Here is a 24,031-nt window from a genome sequence, read left to right as displayed (position 1 = left end):
GATTAGAAAGACTGAGACAAAAGTGTTAGCATGAGGAAAATGATCCAACTTATTTTCATGATGTAATTGTTAGTAATTTTTAACCAGGTGGCTAATGGAGAGTATTAGCTACTCAGAATTAAAATTAATAGTTTGTAAATAACTACGATGGTGATGTGTATTTAGTTTAATTATGAGCTGTCATAGTGTTTGAACTCTGCGCTACCAAAGATTGAGACCATGTAAAGGCTTTGTTAGATCAAGACCTGTGAGCAAGTTACAGAATTCCCATTGCAGTAGAAGATGAAAACTAACAGTTAACTGCGTTTAGACATACGCTAGCATGTGTAGTTGAATCCCTAAACCAGAATAAATAACTAATGAGTTATTTCTTGGTTAGTTTATTCAAGAGAAAGAACTTACAAATGTTTTGAAATACATGGATGAACTGTTTAACAAGAAAATTATTGAAACAGCCACAACTCACTTGTAACTAATGCAGCTGATGGGAGATGCAGCCTTCCTTAATGGTCTGCTGGGCAAAATGTCAGACTTCTTCCATTTTAGTCTGATCTTTTTGTTTGCTTCACACAGGAATTAACATTGGTATAATTTTCTGTACAGAAAAATTACATCCAGTCGCTGTAACCTTCATATACTTGTTTACTAGGCATAAAATGGCTATTCATCTGGAGTCGCAGTTGACCGAATATGTTCACTTTTAACAGAAAGGGCTGGAAACAGAAATGCAAGTGTGAACAGATTTTATCAAATGTTACAGATATTAATAGTTACGTAAGTAAATGACACTCAACTTAGTTCCAAAGTCCACTGGCTGACAGGTAACCCGAGACAAAACAAACACAAGTCAAGCATTTCAGTACAGTTTTACTTTGTCAGTAACCGAGCAAAGTAATTTTCTTTCCGTGATCCAGGTTATGTACAGAATGAATCCTTATATAATGCATAATTATGAGAATAATGAATAATAAATATGTGCAATTACTATTTCAGCTGAGAACTGACTTGGTCCCAGTACAGTCCAGAATCTCAGTTCTATGCCAGTACTTCATGTGTGTATCTTTCTCCCGTATTTCACCAAAATCTTTGAGCAGTGCACTGAGGAAACCCCCTCTTCTACGGGGAGGTGTGGGGGAAGGCACCTACGTCAAACTCTGATGCAGTGTGCTGGGGTTATAGTTGTATTCTCTTTCTTCCAGTTAGTAACACAAGGACGGTTGTGGGAGCATGGAAATAGTGACAATATTGTTTTCACTTGTATTATTTTTAGGCTTCCTTTTGGAAATTACCGCGATGGTGTAGAACAATGTCTTTTAAAGTATGGGGAGGGAGAGCGGCTGGCTAGTGGAAAGTGGTGGCCAGGAGACGAGCCTGTTTCAGATGTAAGAAATAAAGCAAGTTTGGGGGACGTTTTCGGTAAATCGCTGGTCGTGAAAATACTGCAAGCGTGGGGGCCTGTAGCTGTGATTTCCGGGAGGAACGTTGAGCAGATGCTGCCGCTCTTAGCCTGCCTCAAACTGCCTGCAGGCTGACACCAGCCGCCCGCAGCACCCGATGCTGCCCCAGCGCTGGCGGCAGCAGCAGCGGCAGGACACCCCCCCCCCCCGCCCCGGCTGACCAGCGGCGGGGACTTCGCTGGACGGGCTCTGCGATTCCCGAGTACAATTCTGCCGTGAGGCCAAGTTCCTTGCAAACTGAGGTGCGGACCCGTGACTGGCGGCTGGCCTGGAGAAGGCTTTGGAGCCCTTGGCGCCCGCCGCCGGCTCCCACGCAAGCACACGGGCTGGTCTGGGGACGGCTGCGCAGCCCGGGGGCGCGGGGGCACCTCCGCAGGAGCCGCTCGGCGCCGCGGCCCCTTTAAGGCAGGTAGCGGCGGCGGGGGCGGGGTGCCGGTGCCGCGCGCATGCGCAGGGCCGTGACAGGAGCCGCGGCCGCGGAGCGGGCTGTGGCGGCCGGCAGCGCCATGGGCTGCGGCGGAGGGGCCTGAGCCTGCCCGGCGGCGTCCGCCTGCCTCCCTCCCTCCGCGCTCGGCCCCCGGCCGCCCATGGCGGAGCCGGGTGCCGAGGAGCCCGACGAGCGGCTGCTGCTCCTGACGGAGCCGGCGCCTCAGGCAGGGCCACCCTGGCGGGGGCCGCAAAGGGTGAAAGCCGCCCCCGGCGGGGCTGTGAGGCTGTGTGGGGAGCTGGGGCTCGAGGAGGAGGAGGAGGAGGAGGAGGGTGAGGAGGACTCGGGGCCCGAAGGGGATGGAGAGGACGAGCCTCTCCTGCGGGCGTCGGGCCGCGGCCGCCGAGCGGGCGCCGCCTGGGACAAGGAGCCCCGCGCCGCCGCAGGTACGGCCCGGGGCCGCCGCCGGGCTCGGCTGAAGGCGGAGGGGAGCTGCGGGGGGAGCGCCAGCGCGGCTCGGGGCAGGGTGGCTTCGCTCGGGGAGGGCTGGCGGGGTTAGGCTGCCCGGGTGTCTCCGGCGGGAGAGGTAGCCCCTGCCCGGTCCTGCTCTTTCCTGCCCTGCCAGCGAGGCTCGAAAAATATCTGTAGGGACTAAAGTACGCTCGATGTGCCGTGTCCGATGCCTCCTTGAGGTGTCCCGGTCTCATAGGGAGCTGCTTGCGAGCTTTTATGGGAAGGCAGGGTTATCGGCGAGGGGCAGAGGTGCGTTGCCCTTGCTCGGCTTGTGGGCTCGCTGACGAGCAGTCTTTGAAGGGACAGTGCTGTGAATGGCTCGAAATTCAAATGCTTTGTCTTTGTGTGCAGGGCTGCACGAACTCATTTACGTCTTCGTGAGTGTCTCCACTGTTACTTGTCCTTGTTCTCTGCCTTCTGTTTTGCTGGGCTTTGCTTTGTTTGTTTCTGTCGTGTTTTTGAAACTTCTGGCTTTGCATGTTTTGCAGACTGTTCTGTGATGGGACTGGCTGCTGCTTCCTGAACGCTTGGCAAACTCTGTCAAGTTTTCTATTTGTCAGGCCTATTCCAGCAATTACTTGCTGGTGACCCCCATCTTTTCATCCTGTGAAGAAAACTTTACTATGTTTCTGTTCTTTGCTCCAGTCATCTCTTTGCTTCTTTGTACCATCACGTGTGTTAAGAGTTTTAGATGTGGACTCTTCTGTCATGTTTTTGATTTTCATCAAAATTTATCTGCTTTCCATGTTTTGAAATCCAGTCTTGAAGAGAGAAAGTAATGCGATGTCAAAATTCAGAAATGCAGGAACTTAGTTATCAATTTGAAAAGAAGCATAAGCGTGGCTGTTATCTGATTCTATAGATAGGGGCAAGATGATAAAATTCACTATTTATTGCTTTTTTTCCTTTAAACTTTCAAGTTTTCTGATTCTCTGTGACTTTGTAAATAGATGTACATCTAGGACAGGTTGGCTGATGGAAATCTGTGGACTTCTATCACTTAATAGTGTTTGCTGTTGTAATTATACCGTAGGATTTCTTGCTGGAGACAGGTAAAAATTGTTCCTTTTGCAACGATAGTGTATTAAATTAAAAAACAAAAATAAAAATCCCATCAATTTGAGCAAAATAAGTTACGCTAGTAACTTTTTTTTTTGGTAGCCACAGAGGGCTTTTGCTGGTGTACTGTGTTTAACTATAAGACAAAAAAAAAAAAAAAAAAAAATCTTGTCTTTTGACCAATGGCCCCAAGTGCAGACCAGCCCTGTAATGCAAACATGCCATTAAAATGTTAGAGTTCTCATGTCTTGTTCCCACAAGACTTAAGATGTGTTAATGAGACAGTGCCTCTTGCAAAACGTAGTAGTTAATGTTTCAGAGTGGAGACTAGAGCTGTGGGTCTGGCACCACTGGGGCAATTAGGATGGTGAATGCAGAGATCCCTACTTGGGATCTGCCCCAAGAGTATGTAAGAAAATCTCAGAACTGTGATTGATTGCAGCATCTCATCTCTAGCTCTTGTTTCCTTGTCCTTACCTTTTCTGTGTGTCTAACACTTGAAGGTACAGGATTGTTTCACATGTCAGGTGGAACAAACGTGCAGCAGATGTTATGCATGCATGTTATTGCAACATGGAGAGTGTTTTTATAATGAAATTATGGTCAGAATATGAGAATGTATAGAAGAAGATGGAATTGGTTGAAGGGACTACCATTAGTGTTAAAGCAGTATAAAGCTAGTTTAGTATTGAAGGAGTTAATACATATTACTCTTGTAAAGTGTGTTAGTTTACCTTATGTTAACTTGATGGAAGAACAGCTTGAGGTGTATACGTGGATGATAGTATTCGTACCTTCTTTGGCATATCCTCATCATTCCAGTATAGCAGCTTCACAGCCTTAGGCCTTGTCCAAATTAATTTGAAAAAAGTTATTGAGCTTGGTGGTTAGACTGTGTGTGTGTGTGTGTGTGTGTGTGAGCCCTGGTCTACTGAGTGGGAGTTTAATGAGAAGAGTAGTTTCAAGAGCGGTTGCAAGAAAAACCCTGATTAGTTATAATTGTAAGTTTAGAGACTGTACTGGGAGTAAGTTGTGACCATAACATGCTTTCACAGTGGAGAACTTGATTAAAATAATTTTTGAAGAAGAAACCAACTCAGAAAACCCTGCCATATTCAGCAAATACTAGCTTCAATGAAAATGGCTTATTTTCACATGGAAAGTGTTGATAAAATGAAAGAAATCTTCTTAAAACTGCCAGTTTCCTTGTTTTCAGCCTATATATTTTTTGTACAGCCACATCATTGTGGTGACGAAGGCTTTCCAGTAGCACATTAGCAATACTGAACAAATCGTAAGTTTCAAAAATTATTTTTTGTTTTTAATTTGATTTTTAATTGAATATCTTTTTCCTGCAGTTATCTTCTATGTTAGAAAAGACATGGTTGAAGAATTTCCTCAAGGCAGTGAGACTTCTTATGGTTTTAGCTTCTGGAATGAATGCACAGAAATTAAAAACTGACCTCTGAGAAAGTTGTCTTCCACATATACAACTTCAGTCCCTGTGATATAAAGTTCATCTGTAGGTCCTCTTCATCTGGAAGATTAATGTGCCGAGCAACTTAATATGGATGTTGTATTTTGTTTGGTAGCAGTATAATGCACAACCTTGATTTTGCTTTCACTGGCAGAAATACGTAGTAGTTGCAGCTCGGCAGTGTGATGTGATGATTCTCGGAGATAGTTGAGGCTTGAATATGGAGTAAGAACCACTGCTTTAAAGTGACTTTTCCCATAAGTGTATTGTGGGTTTTTTGGTTTATTTCCCTAACTCACTGAACTACTTTGTGACAGGGAAGTCTTAGAACTGTTTCCCTCTCTCTTGGTGGCTGACTCTATGAAATGTGGTTTATTGATTGTCCCTGACAGTCCTAATGAAAGTCTTAAAATTAAACTGTAGTTTATTGCAGAAGTGTTGGCCAAGTAGTCTAACAGATTCTGATCCAATGGGCTACAGTTGTTGATCCTTAAGAATGAGCTGTTACTAGTTTTAAGGCTTCTCTTCCTGTTGCCAACTTGTATTAAGGTTTTCTGATGTTTTATGCTTTTTAGTTGTTTTTGTCTGGAAGCCATGTTATTATTTGTCAGTGGTTCATGCAAGCAAGTGGTAATGCCCTAGAAAACTTCAAAGAATGTGCTGTGCTACAAAAAGGTGTTCCAAAACATCAAGAGTGATTTTTTTTTATTATTTATTTTTTTATTTGGCTGTCCACATACTGTTTAGGAGTACCTTTTCTGAATGGATTCTGTGTCAGTTGTCAGTTCAGAATAATGTACGTGTTTTGTTTTATCTTGCGTTTCTTCAAGTGCTGAAATGGGAACACAGTGACTTCATCTATGAATGTTTAATTTAGAATAATATAGCTGTTTCTTAATGCAGAAATGAGCCCTAATGCACAGACCCATAGAAATGTGCTCTGTAAGAATGTGGATTATTTCTAGCCTTAAGTAAGATACAAAAATCTACAGTTTCAAAACTTGCAAAGAAATAATTTGAAAAAGTTTAAAGAGCAACAGAAGTATTAAATCCTGGCAGCTTCTTTTCTAGTAATCTTTCTAAGTGTTTGCATAGAGTCACAGAGTTTGCATAAATGCCTGCATAGAGCTGATCTTTTGGTCAGTAGGTAAAGAAATTCTGCAAGTAATTGATAGTGTTTTAATGTTGAAATGGTGGTGGCATGCAGTACTTCACTGGGATATTGGTGCCGCTTGTCAGTGCTACATGTAACGGATTGTTTTGTGAGTAACATTATTGTGTCTTAGCAGATAATGGACGTTAGCCAAGCTGTTAAATGAATGGTTGTAACAGTGGGTGATGGACAGTTTATGTTCAGGTAGCTTTCTCTACAAAAGGACACAAAAATCTTAATAAAAATGTTATGTAAAATCTTCAGCATTTTTTTACAGATATGATTTTGAAGGGATTTTTCTCTTATAGTCTTCCTTATGTAAATAAAATTAAAAAAAAAAATCCTTGAAAAGTATAAACACTTTGCAGGGGTAGTCTCAAATTAGTTGTTGCTGATTCAGCTGATTTACTTTAAACAAAAGGTTGATTAGATGTGGGTAGGTCAGTGGGAAAACTTGCACTGATTTAATGGACCAGATTTTTCAGCCTGCTATTGAATGGGCATTAACAGGAAAGGCTGTTAGCTTTTCAGTGTGTTTACTCATGTTGTTAGTTCGTAGTAAAAATTACACTTAACCTTGCGTGTTTTCTTATTTTTCAGGACATACTGCTGATATGAATATATTTTTAGATGATCCAGAATTTGCAGAAATTATTCTGAGAGCAGAACAAGCTATAGAGTGTGGAGTTTTTCCAGAAAGAATCTCTCAAGGATCCAGTGGGAGTTACTTTGCCAAGGATCCAAAAGGGGTGAGCATGTTACTGCAAAATCGGAGACACTATCAGCAGCAAGTTTACAATGGAAATTTTAAAATCCTATTTAAATGGAAATTCACTTAAATAAGTTGTTCAATAATTTATGGTATGCCAAAATCCATGTTGGAAAAATCAACACAAATAATATTTAGATTTCTAATTATGTCTTGCAGCATAAGATAAGCCCAAGTAACTATTATTTATCTGTTGCAGTTTTATGATGTTTTGAATGTTCTGCATTGAAGAAATATGGAAGAAATAAAAGGGCCTCTTTAACATCTGAAAACAATTCAGAAAGTCTGTTGTTCAGAAGCTAATATTTTGGGTTTTGTACATTTTAATTGATTCTTGACACAACTGAGCTTCTGATTTGGGTACTGTTTAAGTTTCTATATTAAAAAATCTACCTTTTTACTTGTACTTGTCTGCTGAATCTTAACTTGAAGATTTGGTTTCCCTTCCCTTAGTGGTAAATGGTACCTTGAATAGTGATCATCAAAGAGGTGTCATAAGGTTACTTTGAGACAGAGAAGTAACAGTTACTTGAATATCTTGCTTGAAAAGTTACATTTGTTTAGCATTATTTAGTAAGAGAAAATGTCTCTGACATCCTTTCCCATTGTTTTCTTTAAATCAGATATACTTTGTCTGCTTACTGACCTGTTCAAAAAAAGAAGACTCCCAGCCCCCACACCTTTGTTAATATGTCATATCTGATTTTATTTTAAGCTCAGTCAGCAGTCTTCTGGTCTTAGGTAGATGTAGGTGTTCATTAATCCTGAAGGTCCCAGCTGTGTTGGACGTGGAAGTTGTAACACTTATAAGTGCGTAGGTTTTCAGAACATATTCAGGTGGTTGTATTTACCTGCATCCCCAAAACTGTCATTTCCCATTTGTTTAGGAAGTATTATTTCTTTGTTTAGCTTTTATTCATATTATTGGTCATTACATATATTCCTGTTTTGCCACTTAATTTTCATAGATGTTTGGTTTGTTTTAATGCCACTTTTCTGGTGGTAAGTTTTTACACTTTATTGAATGAGTGATTTTTAGAATAGTTACCTGACTTAGAAATAAATTCATAAATTCACATATTTATTTGTATTAAGATGGAAAGTGGCAGAACTACCCCTTCAAAATCTTCTGCACATCGCAGTTCATACTCCTGTGTTCCAGGAACATTTGTTAGTAATGACACCCTTCATTCTGGTGGAGGAGAGCCAAAGTAGGTTGGGAAGGAAGGTCTCTTTTTGGAACTGGAAAAAAAATTCTTTCTCTAATGTCTTTGTGGGATTCTTGCTGTCACGTACAATGCTGTTAATATGAAAACCTGTTCAAATTTCAGCAGACCTTTTAAACTTCAAGTCACTTCCCTACTTCAGTAGCTTTTCAGGTTGTATGGTTATATATACATATTGAAAATTTATACTCTTTTTAAAGAGGTATTTTAAATTAGGATTGTATCTTATTTCATATGCAATAGGAAGAAATCTTAGTAAGTAACCAAATACTGGTTTAAATTGATACTTTTTCAAAAAGTCCGTGCATGATGTGTCTGAAGAGTATTCTACAGTGTTATGCTAAAAATGCTTTAAAACTGGTTAAGTGGGAGTTTTTGGAGTTTTTCTTAATGCTGTGCAATTGAGATCTTTTAGTCTTAGAAAGTTAGTTAGTAGGGAAATTACTAAAAAAAGAATCGTACTTGTTCTGGATTTCCATATGTGCAAATCTGTTTTGTCTGAAGCGTCTCGGGGCTGATTTTGCAGTTTTTTTGGTGACTAGCAAATGCCTGAGAGACTCACTGTGCCCTGGGGCTAATGAGAGAGTACTTACACATTATTTTTGTAACCAATAGTATTTTGGATGGAGCAGCTTATTTCCTTGTTTCTTATATGGTGATTTTCTTGTTGGTTTTACTTCTGGTTTGCAGTGAAGTGTTGTTTTTCTTCCTAGTTAAGTTTGTAGTAGTGACTTGCTCTCCCCCTTCATGCAGGTCATTGATTTGAATGTAAGTATTTAGGAGAAATAAAGACTAAAAAAAAGACCTTTTTTTTTTTTTATGTGGCCCAGAAAAAATTCATTGCAAAATATGAAAGTATTTGCCAACATGGGATTGTGAGAATAATGATACAGAGTTCCTAGCTGACTTTCAATTTTGCTTTTATTCTTTGCACTAAATTTAGAGTTTATCCAGATTTGTTACCCATATTTAAAGGTCTGATAAAACTTCATTTTGTCAATAGTGCAACTGCTATTTGTAGAATGGATTTCACATTCAGTTTGATGGAGTATTGTATCATTCTACTTCAGACCAGTTATGTGACTCGCTTTCTCCTATTCTTCTTGAGTAATCTCCTCTTCCTTATGCTGGGGAAGAGTTTATTGAAGATGTTCTAAGCTGCCTTACTGGTCAGTTTCTGAAGTGTTTACCCACACTAATATCAAGTTACAGGTTATACATCTTATTTGCTGCTTTGGGTCTATCAGAAAGATAAAACTAAAATTGCCTAACTAAATTATTAACTTTTTGTATTTATTGGCACAGTTGTATACTGATATGAAGCAGTTCAGTACTTAAGCAGCACAATTGCTGAAGTGTTGAATATTTCTGCATTTGTTGTTCATTGTGTAACCAATAAAGTAAAAGACATTGTGTCTGTTACAAACTGTTCTGCAACATGTTTTTGACAGTTTAGCTATTGGCTAATTGGTAATGCCAATGGAGTCAGTCTAGAAATTAATTTTGACTTGCAAAATTACATCTGGCTTTGGAAGCTTGTTCTACTCTGATCCTCAACAGCAGTGGCTCCGCAAAATTTAGCAAGGTTCTGACTTCAGTGAAACCTTGAAAACCATATCTAGATTTGATAGTATAGCACAGTACAGTCCAGGCAAGTAATGGAATGAGCTAAGCTCCTTTTTAAAATGGGCAGTTTGTAGGAAGTATTATCCAAAGAGCAATTCAGAAAAGAGATAATTAATGGCTTGGCATATACTACTAAATACACCACTATGTTTCTGGGAAATGAAAAGCTTCTTGCTTTGTTTTGAGCAGGTAGATACCTGTGATTCAATGGGAAAAGTTTAAATAACTCTTTAACAATTCTAAACCTAACATTAGAATTTTGACTAAACTAGTATACCAAGTAAATTCAGTTTCCAAAGTGTTGTGATTTAAAAAAAAAATAAAAAAAATAGTGTGTTCAGAGAACATTGCGGCCTTTCACATTGTCTAGCATATTTATTGTAAGCGTAACCTTTTGTGTATGTCTAATTGAATTGTGTGAAGAGCAGTTGCATAGAACTTGCTCTTGATTTTGAATGTAACTGTAGAATCACAGATAACAGCATACCAAAACCAGAAGAATTTTTGTCAATTTGTTTCCTGCCCCTGTTCATAGGAAACTTATTTTATAGGATGAATGCAAATAGTGATATTTTGTGACTTATTTCTCCTGGTAGTTGATGGGTATGAATCAAAACAGATGGACAAGGCAGGTGGTGCTACTAATGCCTGGTGTCTTGTGTAATCTGTTTACAAATGGAATGAAGTTCTCTATAGTTAGTTTGTCTTGGACAAAGCAAGATTGTCTTGGGCAATCTTGGACTAGTTAGATTGTCTTGGACAAAGTGGGTGAGAATTCTCTAGAAGCTAGAACAACTAGTCAGGTCCTCTCCCTAACCTGGTTGAATCGGCAGTTACTGAAGCAGAATGCTAGTTTCTGACTGCCAGCAAACTTGTTCGTGACTTAGGAGTGTAAATTGGCTATGAGTGTTGGTGCAACAACAGGTGGTATTTAGCTTATTGAGATAACTTTTTTTTAATAATGATTCAGGAAAGTACTAATATGGGAAAATGCTTCTTAAACAGTTGTTCTTAAATATTTATTAGATACGAATTTGATTTTCTTACCATGGTTCTATGGGAAGGAATGAAGATACAGCATTTCTACAGTATTTCACTTGAGCTATGGAAGAGTTATTATTACATGGACTTTATGCACTAGGCTAAAGTTTATCAAAGATAACTGGAAGGCTATGTATTTTAGTGTGGTAATAATCTTGTGGTTCCAGGTTAACAAATACAGAATCACGTGTAGGAGGCACCTTGAGAAATCATCTATTTAATGCCTGTGTTTGTGGAGCAGGATCATTTTAACATGATTCCTGATGAATATCTAAACTGTTGTTGTTGATGTCCTGTTTTGGAGTCTCTACAACCTGGCAGTCTGTTCCAGTCTTGAGCTGCTCTTAAAGTTCAAAAGGGTTTTTTCTTTCCAACTTCTTTGCTGGGTTTTAAGCCTATCATTTCTTGGCTTGTTAACAGTAAATGTGTTTTTCTTCTTTTCTCTATAGCAAGCTATTACTGTAGTTCATTGTGCCCCGCTTTCTCTTAGGCCAAACAATCATAGAGTCTTTCATTATTAACATTTTTTGTGCTTATTCTCATATTTTTTTCAACTTTCTCCAGTTTAACAGACTTCTTGAAGTGTAGTGTCCAAAATTGGACACAGTACTCTGAGTAATTTTAAGCTTTACTGCGCACCTCCAGTGTAAATAGTATCTGATGTGTGTGTGAACCATTGTCAGCTTTGAGTTGAGGAATCTATAGCTGTGGTAAGAGACACCACCTTTTGGAATTGCAAAGTGCAGAACACTTTGATCCATTCAAACTTAAAGCAATAAATAAAATAGATATAAAAGAGAAAAGGTAACATCTAATTATTGTCATTCTGTATGTTTGTCACTTTCCTGGAACCATTATGTCTCTGAAATATCTTGTCGATGAGTTAATTGGTGGGCTGAAAGTGATTTTTTTTAAAACTACTTTTACAGCGTCCTTTTTAAAAAACTTAGACTACAAAAAAAAGTTGTATTCTAAAATGCAGCCCTCTAATTTTGAAAAACTAGTAAATGTTAGCTGGTTCAGATTTTTCTCTTATGAAGAGCTTATTTTGAATTGGTACTACTTCTAGACAAGCATTTGATGATAAATTTATTTGGAATGCTATTTTGTTAGTTTTATTATTTTGTCATCTAAAAAGAGCAACTGTAAAATGCAATGTACAGTATCTAATCAATACTTTCAAATAACTAAATTTCAAAATAATTTTTATCTTTTGCAACTCAAAGTATTTATACTTTAATTTTGTATTATTTATCCTAGAAAATTATTGGAGTGTTCAAACCAAAATCTGAAGAGCCTTATGGACATCTAAATCCAAAATGGACCAAATATTTTCACAAAGTTTGTTGTCCTTGCTGCTTTGGCAGAGGCTGCCTCGTTCCAAATCAGGGATACCTCTCTGAAGCTGGTGCCTATCTTGTGGATGACAAGCTGGGGCTAGGAGTTGTACCTAAAACTAAGGTAAAAGTTAAAATACCTAAATTATTGAATGCAAAAAAAAAAAAAAAAAAAAGTGACATATTTGTGACTCTCTGGACTGTAGTTGTGGACACATCCTTGTAAATCATGCATTATCTGTATGTCATTTATGAACTATTCCAAGTCCAAAGGCACAGTGGTTTGGTGTAGAAATAATGACTGTAATTTTTGTTTTAAAGGATAAGTTTGAGATATGAATTGAATCTCTGGAACCACTTCAGTTTCTAGCATGTTCTGATACTTTTGTGCCTCATGTTTTGGTGAGATGCAAAAATTGCAAAAAGCAGCATATAAAGATTCCCATTTTTGTTTGAGATAAGTAAAATAGCAAATATTCACCTTTTTATGTAAAAAAATTTGTCTTTTGGAAATGCCTGATGCTTCCTTTTTGCTTTTTTGACAACTAAGCTTAAAATTTACTGTAAACTTATAATTGAAATAATAAGGAATTCTGAGCTGTGTTCTTAACTTTTATATTTTAAGGTTGTCTGGCTTGTCAGTGAGACCTTTAATTACAGTGCAATAGATCGTGCAAAATCAAGAGGAAAAAAATATGCTTTAGAAAAAGTGCCAAAAGTTGCTAAAAAATTTAATCGAATTGGACTACCTCCTAAGGTAAGATGAAAAATAAGTAATCTGTGCATTTCCTGATTCTTATACAAAACTGAATTTTAAAGAAAAATAATTATAGGTAACTTCAACAGTAGAAGAAAAAACTTGTTACTTGTTGAAAATTATCTCTGTATGACTGAAGTTTGATAAATGTGACTGTTTCTACACAAAATCTATCCCACTTTGTTACATCATTCCTTCATTGGAACTATTTTAATAATCTTGCCACTTTTTGTTTCAGTTTGCAGTCTAGCTTTCTGCTGGAGGAGTAACATGTTAAGATGTTGTACATGTCTCATTGTTCTTTTCTTTCATTTTCTTGACTGCTTAGTATATTTCCCTTCAGTGTCATGTTTTTATAATGTCTAATTGTTTCTCCCCTGTAATTTATCTAGTTCTTTCATTTTTCCTAAATCTTGATTCCCCCCCTCCCCCTTCTATTGTTTCTTTTATTCTTTTAGGTACCCTATTGTGTGTCCATCTTACCTTCCTTTCATCTTGTGTGCAGTGCTCCACTGATTAAAACCTCACATCTTTCTTGCCTAATGGGCTTTTTTGTAGCACCAAAATATCACCACAGTGTTCTACTCCTAAACTTTTAAAACACAGGCCATGTACAGCTTGGGTAATTAATTTGTGTCAGTTTCCAGCAATTTTGATCCATGTGACATATGTTATGCAAGCTTGTATTAGCATGGTTATTGCACATGCTATGTGTTTATCCATGTGTGCATCTGCATTTTACTTCTTGAATATAAGTCCTCTTTTGAATTTTAATCTTGAGCATCTTTCCTGTTGCCCACACCTATGGAGCCTATGCCATCTGTAGTTTTCTTCCTTGGACTCTTTTGGGAAATGTATTTCAGCCATTTTCATGCAAAAAAGTGTCTGTCTTGAAAAAATGTATGTTTCATTCATGAGAACAGAAGCCTTAAACAAGTTTTTCAGAGAGGAGGATTTTTCTCCTGTAAATTTTGGTGAGTTTCCTATGAACTATTGAACCAAATGTTTCCAATGAAAAAGAGAATAGGTGTTGTATCTTTTGCTTTATTTCAAATATTGCTCATAATACTGAGTGTTCTTTTATGTTGAGCTGTCTGGCTATGTTTTATTCCCGGTGAACTCAGTGACTGCTTAAACAAATAAATAAATAAATAAATAAAACCAACACCAAAAAACCTAGAAAAAACCCTCATGATTTGAGTCTTTTTTTTTAGAATTTAGGAATGCAAGAGAAACCACTTAGTAATTTTTTTTAACGTCATGCTTCCTGTGTTGTGAACTTTGAAAGTATATAATCAGGTTTTCTGTTAATGTTAAGATTAGTTATGTGACCTATCCAAATGCATTTTCCAAAAGCAGTTTCTTAATGTTTCAGGTTGGCTCCTTTCAGCTGTTTGTTGAAGGATATAAGGAAGCTGACTACTGGCTCAGGAAGTTTGAAACTGATCCCTTACCTGAGAACACAAGGAAAGAATTTCAGTCACAGTTTGAAAGATTGGTTATCTTGGATTATGTCATCAGAAATACAGGTATTTGTTAGTGTCTTTCGGTATCTATCTACTTTTGTCAGGCAGAAATGGTAGGCAATGCTGGCTGAAAGTTGCTGCTGAAGGCTTTTAATGCATTTCAAATGCTTTTCTCACAATTGAAGGCCAGAATGTTGCATTTTAAACTTTAAAAAATTTACTTTGGATTCAAACATTAAATATTGCAATATGATGAAATCCAAACAACCCTTTTTGGCTGTTACTTGATACTTTAAAGCAATGTAAGAATTCAAGAAAAAATACTTTATGCTTGAATTCTAATAGTAGGCTATTAACTGTCTATTTCCCCTGATTAGGTTAAGGAGTGGTGGGGTTTCAGGAACCATAAGAAAAGCCATGACTACCATTCCTTTTATGCTAAGGTGGAGCCAATTTAACAGCACAGTTCTGCATCAGTGCAAAATAGTTCATATTGTTACTAGGCACTGAAGTACAACTGTGATATATATTGCTCGGTTTTCCTCCATTCTTGTTTCTTTCACTCAGAAGCTGGGATTCTTCTGTTGAATATGTAGGTGATCTATTTCCTCAAGAATCCAAAGGCAGTTTTATATTTAAAATACTTCCTTTGCTGCTTTGTCAGAGGTAGGCATCTTTACTCTTCTTCAGACATACCAGCTCTAGTTAATTTTCCTTTTCTTAAATTCACTTATTAGAAAGGAATCCATCTGAAAATAAGTCACTCTAACCTGTGACTTTTTAGAAGCAAAATGAAAGAGTCATAAGAATGTGTCATGGTTTAACCTCAGCTGTTAACTAAGCACCATGCAGCTGCTCGTTCACTCCCCCTTTCCACCCAGTGGGATGGGGGAGAGAATTGGGGGGGGGGGGGGGGGGGGGGGGGGAAGTAAAACTTATGGGTTGAGATAAGAACAGTTTAATAGAACAGAAAGGAAGACACTAATAATGATAATAAAAATAATAAAATGACAATAATAAAAGGATTGGAATCTACAAAACAAGTGATGCACAATGCAATTGCCCACTGCTTGCTGACCGACCCCCAGTAGTTACTGAGCGGCAATCTCTCCCATCCCAACTCCCCCCAGTTTATATACTGGGCATGATGTCACACGGTATGGAATACCCCTTTGGCCAGTTTGGGTCAGCTGTCCTGGCTGTGTCCCCTCCCAACTTCTTGTTCCTCTCCAGCCTTCCTGCTGGCTGGGCATGAGAAACTGAAAAATCCTTGACTTAATCTAAACACTACTTAGCAACAACTGAAAACATCAGTGTGTAATCAACATTCTTCTCATACCTACCCCAAAACATAACACTATACCAGCTACTAGGAAGAAAATTAACTCTATCCCAGCCGAAACCAGGACAGAACATAACACTTTCTAGCTGCTGCTATGGTCTTTCACATTTATCAATTAGATCCCAGTGTTTCCAAACAAATACTGTGTCCTGGGGCTTTCTTAAAATTGTAAGAAAAGTACTCAAAATGCAAAACCTCATTACGTGGATGATTCTACCTTCATCTAATACATCTAGTCATGATGGAACATGAAAATCTTCTGATGGATGTTTAACTAAGCTTAAGGGAGCACCTTAAGGTGACAGAGCGACCTACAAATCCATGCAATCATTCTCTATTTAAAAGACCTTGTCAAAGTCTTCAGTGTCTCAGTTTTGTCTGAACAGTGCAGATGTTTTCAGCTTCTGAAAGGCTCTTCAGTTTTTCCCTCCTCCATCTTTGAAGAGTCTGTTTTCTCCATGTAGTCAAACATCACACTATCTATAATTTTGGAGGCCCTCTCCCTTTCCCTATCAGCATTAAAAGAAGCTTAAAAATTAAGTCATTGTGGTTGCTGCTTCTGACAGGTTTTTTTTTTTCCCCAGGAGAAGTGCACACTACAACCAATCTTTCTGTATAAAGTGGATTAAAATAGTTTCTTGTAGTTTTCTTGATACTTTGCTGTATATTCAGCCAGCTGGAGAAGCTAAAGCAGTAATACATACCTAAGAGCACTTGGTAAATTTTTGTTGTTTCCAGTAAATCGGTTGCCTCATACATTTCAGTAAAGCTAAAACACATGTATAGTGATGGAAAAAACTTTTTGAACAGTTTTGCCTGACTCCTTTGGTAAATTCTCAATTTACAAGATAACTCATTATATATTACTTTCAGTAATGATTTCTTTATAAATGACATGTTGTGACATGCATTTTCCTGTTTAAAGACAGAGGTAACGATAACTGGTTAGTCAGGTATGAAAAACAAGATGATGGACTTGATCTGTCAGATAAGGTAAGAAAATTATACTCTGAAACTTCTATTCTTTAAATTGTTTAGTTTTATAACTTGGTTTTGCAGGGGATTAAGTGCATGACTTTAATCCTGGGGTGTGGTCTCAGGAATTATGATAACTGCAAATTATTCTAGACGAAATGAATGGAAAAGCTATTTGGTTTAGACTCATCTGGATAGAAGAGTGCTAGAAGTTATTTTTATTGTTCTGTAGTTTTTTTTCTTTACTAGCTTGGGCTATAATAATAATAAAGCCGCCTACTGTTGCTCAAACACATTTGTTCAGCTACTTACGCACTCTGCTTATCTTGTATTTTGGGGAAGGGCTCCTTTTTAATGGTGGTAGAGTAAGAATTATAAGTGCTGGAGTTTATTTGGATACTGCTTTATATTGTTTAAGTTGACTTTAAGCAGTGAAGCTAAAATGTATATTATTTAGTATTTTTAATGTATTTAACTATTTTTGTAAGCACATAGATATCACTTATTTTTGAAATATTCCTTCTGTAGGATAGCCAATGGACAACAACTGAAGAATCTACTATTAAAATTGCTGCAATTGACAATGGTTTAGCATTTCCTTTTAAGCATCCTGATGAATGGAGGGCATGTAAGTATTGTATTCTTCAATAATCTTCCTTTTGGGAGTGTAACTGCCAAAGAAGTATTTTTTTTTTTTTTTTTGTGGTGGTGGTGTAGTAAGAAACTAAGAAATCATGACTGTAGTTATATATTGAATTTTTAAATAACGTACTTTTCTTCAGAAAGTTAGCAACAAATGCCATTTTTGCAATGGCATATGTGATTTAGTCCTTGTTCATGTTTTTGTACCCTTATACCTTTAAACAATATTAACACATGGATATTCATAAATATACTACTGTATGTAAACTGATAGTGGAACTGGAACAATTTAGCAACACTCTTCTCACGTGCTTTTTCTTGAAAAACATGGTGGAAAATTACTTCAGTGCAAGGATATGCAAGTTTTCTCTCAAATGGCCAAATTTCTATTTTAAAACAAAGGGTACTGTTGTAGGTGAACAAGTAGACAAGTTAACGTGTTATTTTTACTTGTTCTCAGCTTTAGCTTTGTAGAAGCTAATCTTTGGTGTCTTTTTTAATATCTGGTAATATTAATTACTCTTACAGTATCTTTTGAAAAAGCTGTTTAATAGCAATTATGTGAAAAGTTAAGAATGTTTGCTTAGAAGGCGGCATTTTAATAAACTAACAATGTTATTAAAAAAAAGTAGCTACCTTTTAGTTAATTCTTCAGTATGAGTCAAACATGAGAAAGATTTCTGTTTGATTGTAGCCATTATTTTACTCCAAAGGAAGCTGTATTACTAAACTAGGATAAGGCCTCTACTGTTGCTTACAAGTATTTAATTTATATACCTTTTTTTACTTACTGCTTCAACTAATTTTATCTTATTACTTAAAATGTATTTTCACTGTTTGGAAAAAAGGCTAAGTAGCTGTAAAGCTGCTTTTGTAAATGTAGCCAAAAAATGTATATGCGGTAACAATGTTGTGAAAAATGGTGTGTTACTGAGAACTTCCAGTAGGCAGCAGAGTACTGTATCAGTGGTAAGTGCTTGAGAATTTCATTTTTACCTGTTGTTAATGATTAAGTGTACTGTTTTTCTGCATTAGATCCCTTTCACTGGGCTTGGCTTTCTCAAGCAAAAGTTCCTTTCTCTCAGGAGACCAGAGACCTAGTTCTTCCTCGCATTTCTGATATGAACTTCATACAGGATCTTTGTGAAGATCTTTACGAGCTATTTAAGGTGAATCAAGTGCTTCTTTGAATTGAGCATTACTGAAATACCTAATACCTGTAATGGAAGAGTTAGATGGTTTTTCTTTCTGTGAATTGAACTTCCGTATGTCATGATACTGTGCTATTTTAGCTTTAACATTGGCATGGTAGAAAGGGTTTCTATAACTGAGGAAACTGTGTCACTAATGTGGCTAATTGATAGTAATCAGCTCATCTGAAAAAATAATTACATTTTATATATCTAAGGTTCACATAATCAACTAAAGCTAGTTAACTTCTATAGAACAAATCTTTGTGAAAACTCCATTTAATGTACCTGTGTGGTGTGTATACACTTAAGATAAACTGTAGCAACCTGAGGAAATCATTAATACTTAATTTTACATACATATATTGTGTGAAGTTGATGCTGGAATCTTGACCATGTCTAAAGTAAGTCAGACTTATTTTAAAGATACTGAAACTGTGCTACAGTATTGACATGTAAAAAGAATTGTTGTTCTCTGAAACATTCCATAAACAATTGTGTCAGATGTTCAAGTGAAGTAATCCAAATGATCAGGATGGAAAGAAATGGAAATATCAAACTTTTAATGAAAACGCAGCTGTAACGTCAAAACTAGATCCTGAAACACATTCACAGTATTTGCGTCTTTGACTCAGTTGTATTCAAAGTGACTCTGGGTTTTCTGTTAAACCTAGTGGAAATTGAAGTATTTAACAAATCTGAAGGAGGAAGTATTCTTTTGCCAGAGTCAAGTGAGAGACAGAGCAGTATGACATTATGTGATTGTATTAAGCCTACCTACCAATGCCCTAAAGTGGTATCCACTGATGTATTTTACTTTTATGATGTGAAACATCCTTTGTTTTCACATATGTAAACTTGCTGCAATAAATAGACTTTTTTGTGGGTCATACTGTGATTATTTGAAGCTTCCAAAGATTATTATAATGTTGGTAAATATGACTGTGTGTTATGAAATTGATGAATTTGCATGCTAAATATATAGCTAAAAATAAATAGGTCATTTCCTATAATAACTGTTTGTTTTCTTTAATGAAGACTGATAAAGGATTTGACAAGGCTACTTTTGAAAACCAAATGTCTGTTATGAGGGGGCAGGTAAGACTGCTTTTTTACATTTTTATTTATGTATTAAATTTGTCATCACTTCTCAGCTGGTTTTTTTAGAGCTACAAAAACTGACTCCTATTGAATTGAAAGACACTTGACTATTTTAATCTGAGAAGACTAGATTTCTCTCTAGATTTTGTTCCTATTTGTGTATAGATGAGACAGCAGAAAGTGTGTACTGGTTTTATTTATTTATTTTTATAGAAGATGATTTTCTTAAATAATGTAATTGGGTTTCATTACTTGTGTGGGGGATAGGGAAGGACTTCATACCTATATATTCTTAGAAGGTGTTTTAAGAATGAAACACTGGAGAAGAGTCATAAACTTGGATGGAAAATTTGGTGGGTAATTTTGTTACGTTATTGAAATAAATGTGACTTTATTTTGGAGGGTTAACTTGATCACTGAAATACCTCTAACAAGAAAGCGGTATTAGGGGTAATAAAATTTCTTCATCCTAGCAAGTGTCAGAATCATACTTGGAACCAATCTAGCCATTTTCAGATTACAAATTTGATGATAATTAAGTGTTGGGTTGTTTTTTAACACTGAAACAAGAGGGAATGGTTTCTCCATCTTCTTGCTGTTCTAAAATTTAAGACTGGTGTGATATACTGGAAAACAAGCTTTAGCTAAGAACAAATTATTTAGTTCGTTGTAGGCATAAAACAGTGATTTGTGAAAATGTAAGGGCATTGGACTAGATAAATTAATAGTCCCATTTGCCCTGAATTTATTGAAACTAACTTCTCTGTGTTCATAAATTCAACATGGATAGTTTAAAGCCAAACATTCACAATTCCTATAGTGGCTTAATCTGTCCGTTTCTCTGTACGATTTCCTCTATCAGGAAGTACCTCGCAAAAGACTGCAGCTCTGCTTAGTCAAACATCATCCCAGTTAACATTAGTTATGTGTGGTGGCTAAAAGCCAGAAAACTTTACGTATTAAATTGAATTATAGGAGTTATTTCTGAAATAACTTTTCTGAGAAGTTTGTGCAGTCACTGGAAGGTCACTTCTGAAATATACATCCATCTTAAACTGTCTTAAGTAGCTTTTCTGTGATGAGACAATTGGCTACAGGGAATCTGTTATTTAACAGAAAGCTTAAGGAAAAAACCTGATTATATAATTGAGAAAGATCTAGATAAGGTTGTCTGAATTAATTTCCCACTATAAAGGCTGCATCTGGACCCTTTCGTCACACCCTTTCCCTGAGGTGGATTTCAACAGAGATTTATTTTGGTTTTTTTTCTTGTTGTTGGTTGGGTTTTTTTTGGTTTGTGTTTTTTGTTTTTTTTTTTTTAATCTCTCTTTAGCTATACAAGAATGTGTTTCACTGTGGGATATGTCAGGTTTTCAGGCATGATTTTAGGGAAGAAATGCAGATAATGAGTTATTCTTGGATGTGATAGAAATACATCAGCAAGTGATGCCTTTTAGCACTGATTTTAGACTTGTGTTTGGTGTGAAACCAAAGTATGTTACAAGGGCATTATAGAAGAGTTGGATATCTAGATCACATAATGGATTCATTCAATTAAGATAAATTTGCGGGATAGCCAAAATGTCTGTAAATACATCCTTAAAAATCAAAACTTTAAGAATCAGAAAATGGAGAATCTAGTAGATAAAGATAAGGAGGCTGAAGAGAAATATATCTTGCACGTATGGGGGGAGGCCTTTAAATTTAAGGTACCAAAACTAGTTAGAAACATATTTTTGTCAAGCAGGGCAAAAAAATATTGGGAAGGTTTTCAAACCCAGGATAAACAGTCTCTCAAGAACATAGAAACTAAGCAACCAGGTAACACAGATCTACAAAGGATTACCTTAGAACTTAGAAAATGTAAACGTCGAGTGGAGTTGCTGGAAGAGCCAAATTGCAGTAAACCGTGCAAAAAGACTTAATCTGTCAAGGTTCTTCAGCCATGAAAGTGCAGAATGAGCAGGGGATCAGTAAGTCACACAAGGAATAAAGGGGCATTGTGCAGGGGGGAAAAAAAGCCTGATGTTAAGGATAATGCAAGTGTGTCACCAAAACTAAATTGAATACTTGCCTCAGTTTTCAGCAGGATAACATTGAATGTGGAGTAAATTATCAGGGTGGTTCATGAGCACTGAGGTTTTTGGAAGGAAGACTCCTGGGAGCTGAGGGCTGAATAATATGGCTTCATATCTTCTGATATGAAAATAATTTGTAGCTAAACTCCTGGTAGATCCTGTGCTAAATGCCTGTTGATTGCTTTCTTGTAGGTTTTTTTTTTTCTTTAAAGGTGTAATGCTCTTAAGTGATGTGCTAAATTTAAAATGCTCTTAGATTTTTTTGTCTCTAACATTTTCCAAAAATTCGAAGAGGATTGCATGAAATATTCAAAAAAAGATAGAAAGGTAGTCAGATAGTGGTAGGATGTCATAATGTTACCAGATAAATAAAATACTTCTATTTGCAATAGAGTATCTTTTAAAAATAATTTGACAATGCAGTCCTCTACAGAATTGATGCAGTCCTCTACAGAATTGATTTAAGAGTGGCATCTAAATTTATAATCCTGTTAGCCACAGTTTTATTTGTGTGCTCTTACCTGACCTGCTTTTACTCTTTTAGATATTAAACCTTACTCAGGCATTAAAGGATGAAAAAAGTCCCATTCAGCTTGTTCAGATGCCACGTGTGATTGTGGAGCGAAGTAGCACTGGAAGTCAGGGCCGAATTGTTCATCTGAGTAACGCGTTCACGCAGACCTTTCATAGCAGGAAGCCTTTCTTTTCCTCCTGGTAGCAACAAAAATACATGGGAATCGTAAGTTTCTCTTAACTTTAGGAAGCTACTTCTGTGTAAAAGCTCTGCAATAACGTACTTGTGCTGTATACCAAGAGGTCTGACTGCCGACACCTCAGAACTTAAATTCTAAAGACGTAAGAAATGTATTTTGAATGTAATAAAAGTTTACAATTTTTGTGTCAAAATTGTGAATTCTTATGTCAGGGAATGAGAAGAACTTGTCCATACTGTATTTTTATAGGCTAAATTAATGTATTCTGAATAAGGGAAGATACACAGTTTGCATATGCTGAGAAACTACTTTTGAATACAACAGAAATTCTTTTTGTTTCATATAAATGTGAGAACCTACATGCTATCAATTTCTTTTTGTATGGTCTTTTAAAAAAAAAGTGCAGAATGTTATCTTTGATTGTGAAAGTTATTTTCTTTGGAATTTCTTCCTGATATTTTAAGCTGTTCATAGATTTTTGTAGGCTAGTTACTTGAAATGTCATACACACACACAAAAAAAAAAATTTTTAAAAAAATCAATCTGTCCTTGACAAAAAAGTGAAAGAAAGGGAGAAGGGAAAAAATGCTCCAAGTAGGTTTTTTTTTTTTGCACGTGGGGACCAAAAATAGTTAAAGAGCTGAATTACAGCAAAATTCAACCTGAGTAAGTGCACACAGTTCCTACTGTGACAAAATAAACTGAGTGTACGTTTCAGAGGTTGAAATTTCACCTGTGGCTTTTAGAACTTGTGTGTTTAAGCACATGTATGGAAAACTGTGATATTTCTTTATAGATCCATCACAGCGAAAAATTGCACCATGTTGTTACAGGTTTGTTTTGCCATATGGGTATAAATGTGTTCATCAGTAGTCACCAAAGTGTTTCTCTACTGTTAACAACAGAAGCACTAGTGTGTTCGTCACAAAGCCCGTCTGCCTTCTAAATTTCTATCTAAACACACTGTTGTTTTTTTTTTGTTTGTTTTTTTTTTGCCCAGGGAACGGGGGGAAAGAGTAATACAGAGAGCACAGAGACTTAGTATCGTGCCCTTAGCAATGTCATGCTCATCTGCCCATTGCAGTTTGCATTTATGTTTAAGTTATATGGTTTAAGACATGACGGTCATGTTTCTAGATCTATGGCTTATGTAACATGGTAAATATTTTTATTTTATTAATTTTCTGGACAGTTAAGACCAGGACTGGGAGAGAAACTGCTGCTGTTATGAAACCTTCAGTATTTTGGACATTGCTGGATTTTGTATTTCTAAGCAATACTGTTGAACTCAAAAATAATAAAATGCTTGTATTTTATATAATTTGGAGTGGGTGTAAATATTAATGTAGCATGTCAGCAATTCACATGACTAACTGGAACGTTTAAGCCTTAAATGTAAAACTCGCCGTACGGTGGAGTTCAAAGAAAGATTGAAATGACCACCTTTATAAACCTCCCCTGATTTAGTTTTTATCCAGACAGTTTACTAAGCAATTAAAGATGGTGTTTATGTACCAGACATGCCTACTGAAGAAAATAAACGTCACAGTCTCACAGGCACGGCTCCTGGGCTCCGCTGTGTTATTTGCCGTGCAGGAAGCAGACCCCAGTTTTGGTTGATTTCGTCCCTGTTACTAACGGGAGTTTTCTCCCCGGGCCGGTGGGGCCGCCGCTCCGCTGGG

General features: G+C 37.0%; 1 protein-coding gene across 1 annotated transcript; it reads left to right on the top strand.

Annotated features, from left to right (window-relative positions):
* The first annotated feature begins 1,916 nt into the window (after positions 1-1,916).
* On the top strand, positions 1,917-23,902 carry PI4K2B (phosphatidylinositol 4-kinase type 2 beta). The gene is made up of 10 exons (XM_049795497.1): positions 1,917-2,330; positions 6,687-6,835; positions 12,009-12,209; positions 12,711-12,842; positions 14,218-14,371; positions 16,576-16,643; positions 17,154-17,253; positions 18,303-18,436; positions 19,496-19,555; positions 22,181-23,902. The coding sequence occupies exons 1-10, from the start codon at positions 2,045-2,047 to the stop codon at positions 22,352-22,354; spliced, it is 1,458 nt and encodes a 485-aa protein (XP_049651454.1). The 5' UTR covers positions 1,917-2,044; the 3' UTR covers positions 22,355-23,902.
* Positions 23,903-24,031: the final 129 nt, after the last annotated feature.

This window comes from Accipiter gentilis, chromosome 3 (genome assembly GCF_929443795.1).
Source record: "Accipiter gentilis chromosome 3, bAccGen1.1, whole genome shotgun sequence".
Classification (NCBI taxonomy): Eukaryota; Metazoa; Chordata; class Aves; order Accipitriformes; family Accipitridae; genus Astur; species Astur gentilis.
The sequence above is the reverse complement of the archived record's forward strand: the minus strand, read 5'-3'. Positions and strand labels throughout refer to the sequence as shown.

Excerpts from the sequence above, each read along its gene's own strand:
- PI4K2B (XM_049795497.1), top strand. The coding sequence starts at position 2,045 with ATGGCGGAGCCGGGTGCCGAGGAGCCCGACGAGCGGCTGCTGCTCCTG. Across the intron at positions 12,843-14,217 it reads GAATTGGACTACCTCCTAAG|GTTGGCTCCTTTCAGCTGTT; the intron begins GTAAGATGAAAA and ends TTAATGTTTCAG. Across the intron at positions 14,372-16,575 it reads TTATGTCATCAGAAATACAG|ACAGAGGTAACGATAACTGG; the intron begins GTATTTGTTAGT and ends TCCTGTTTAAAG.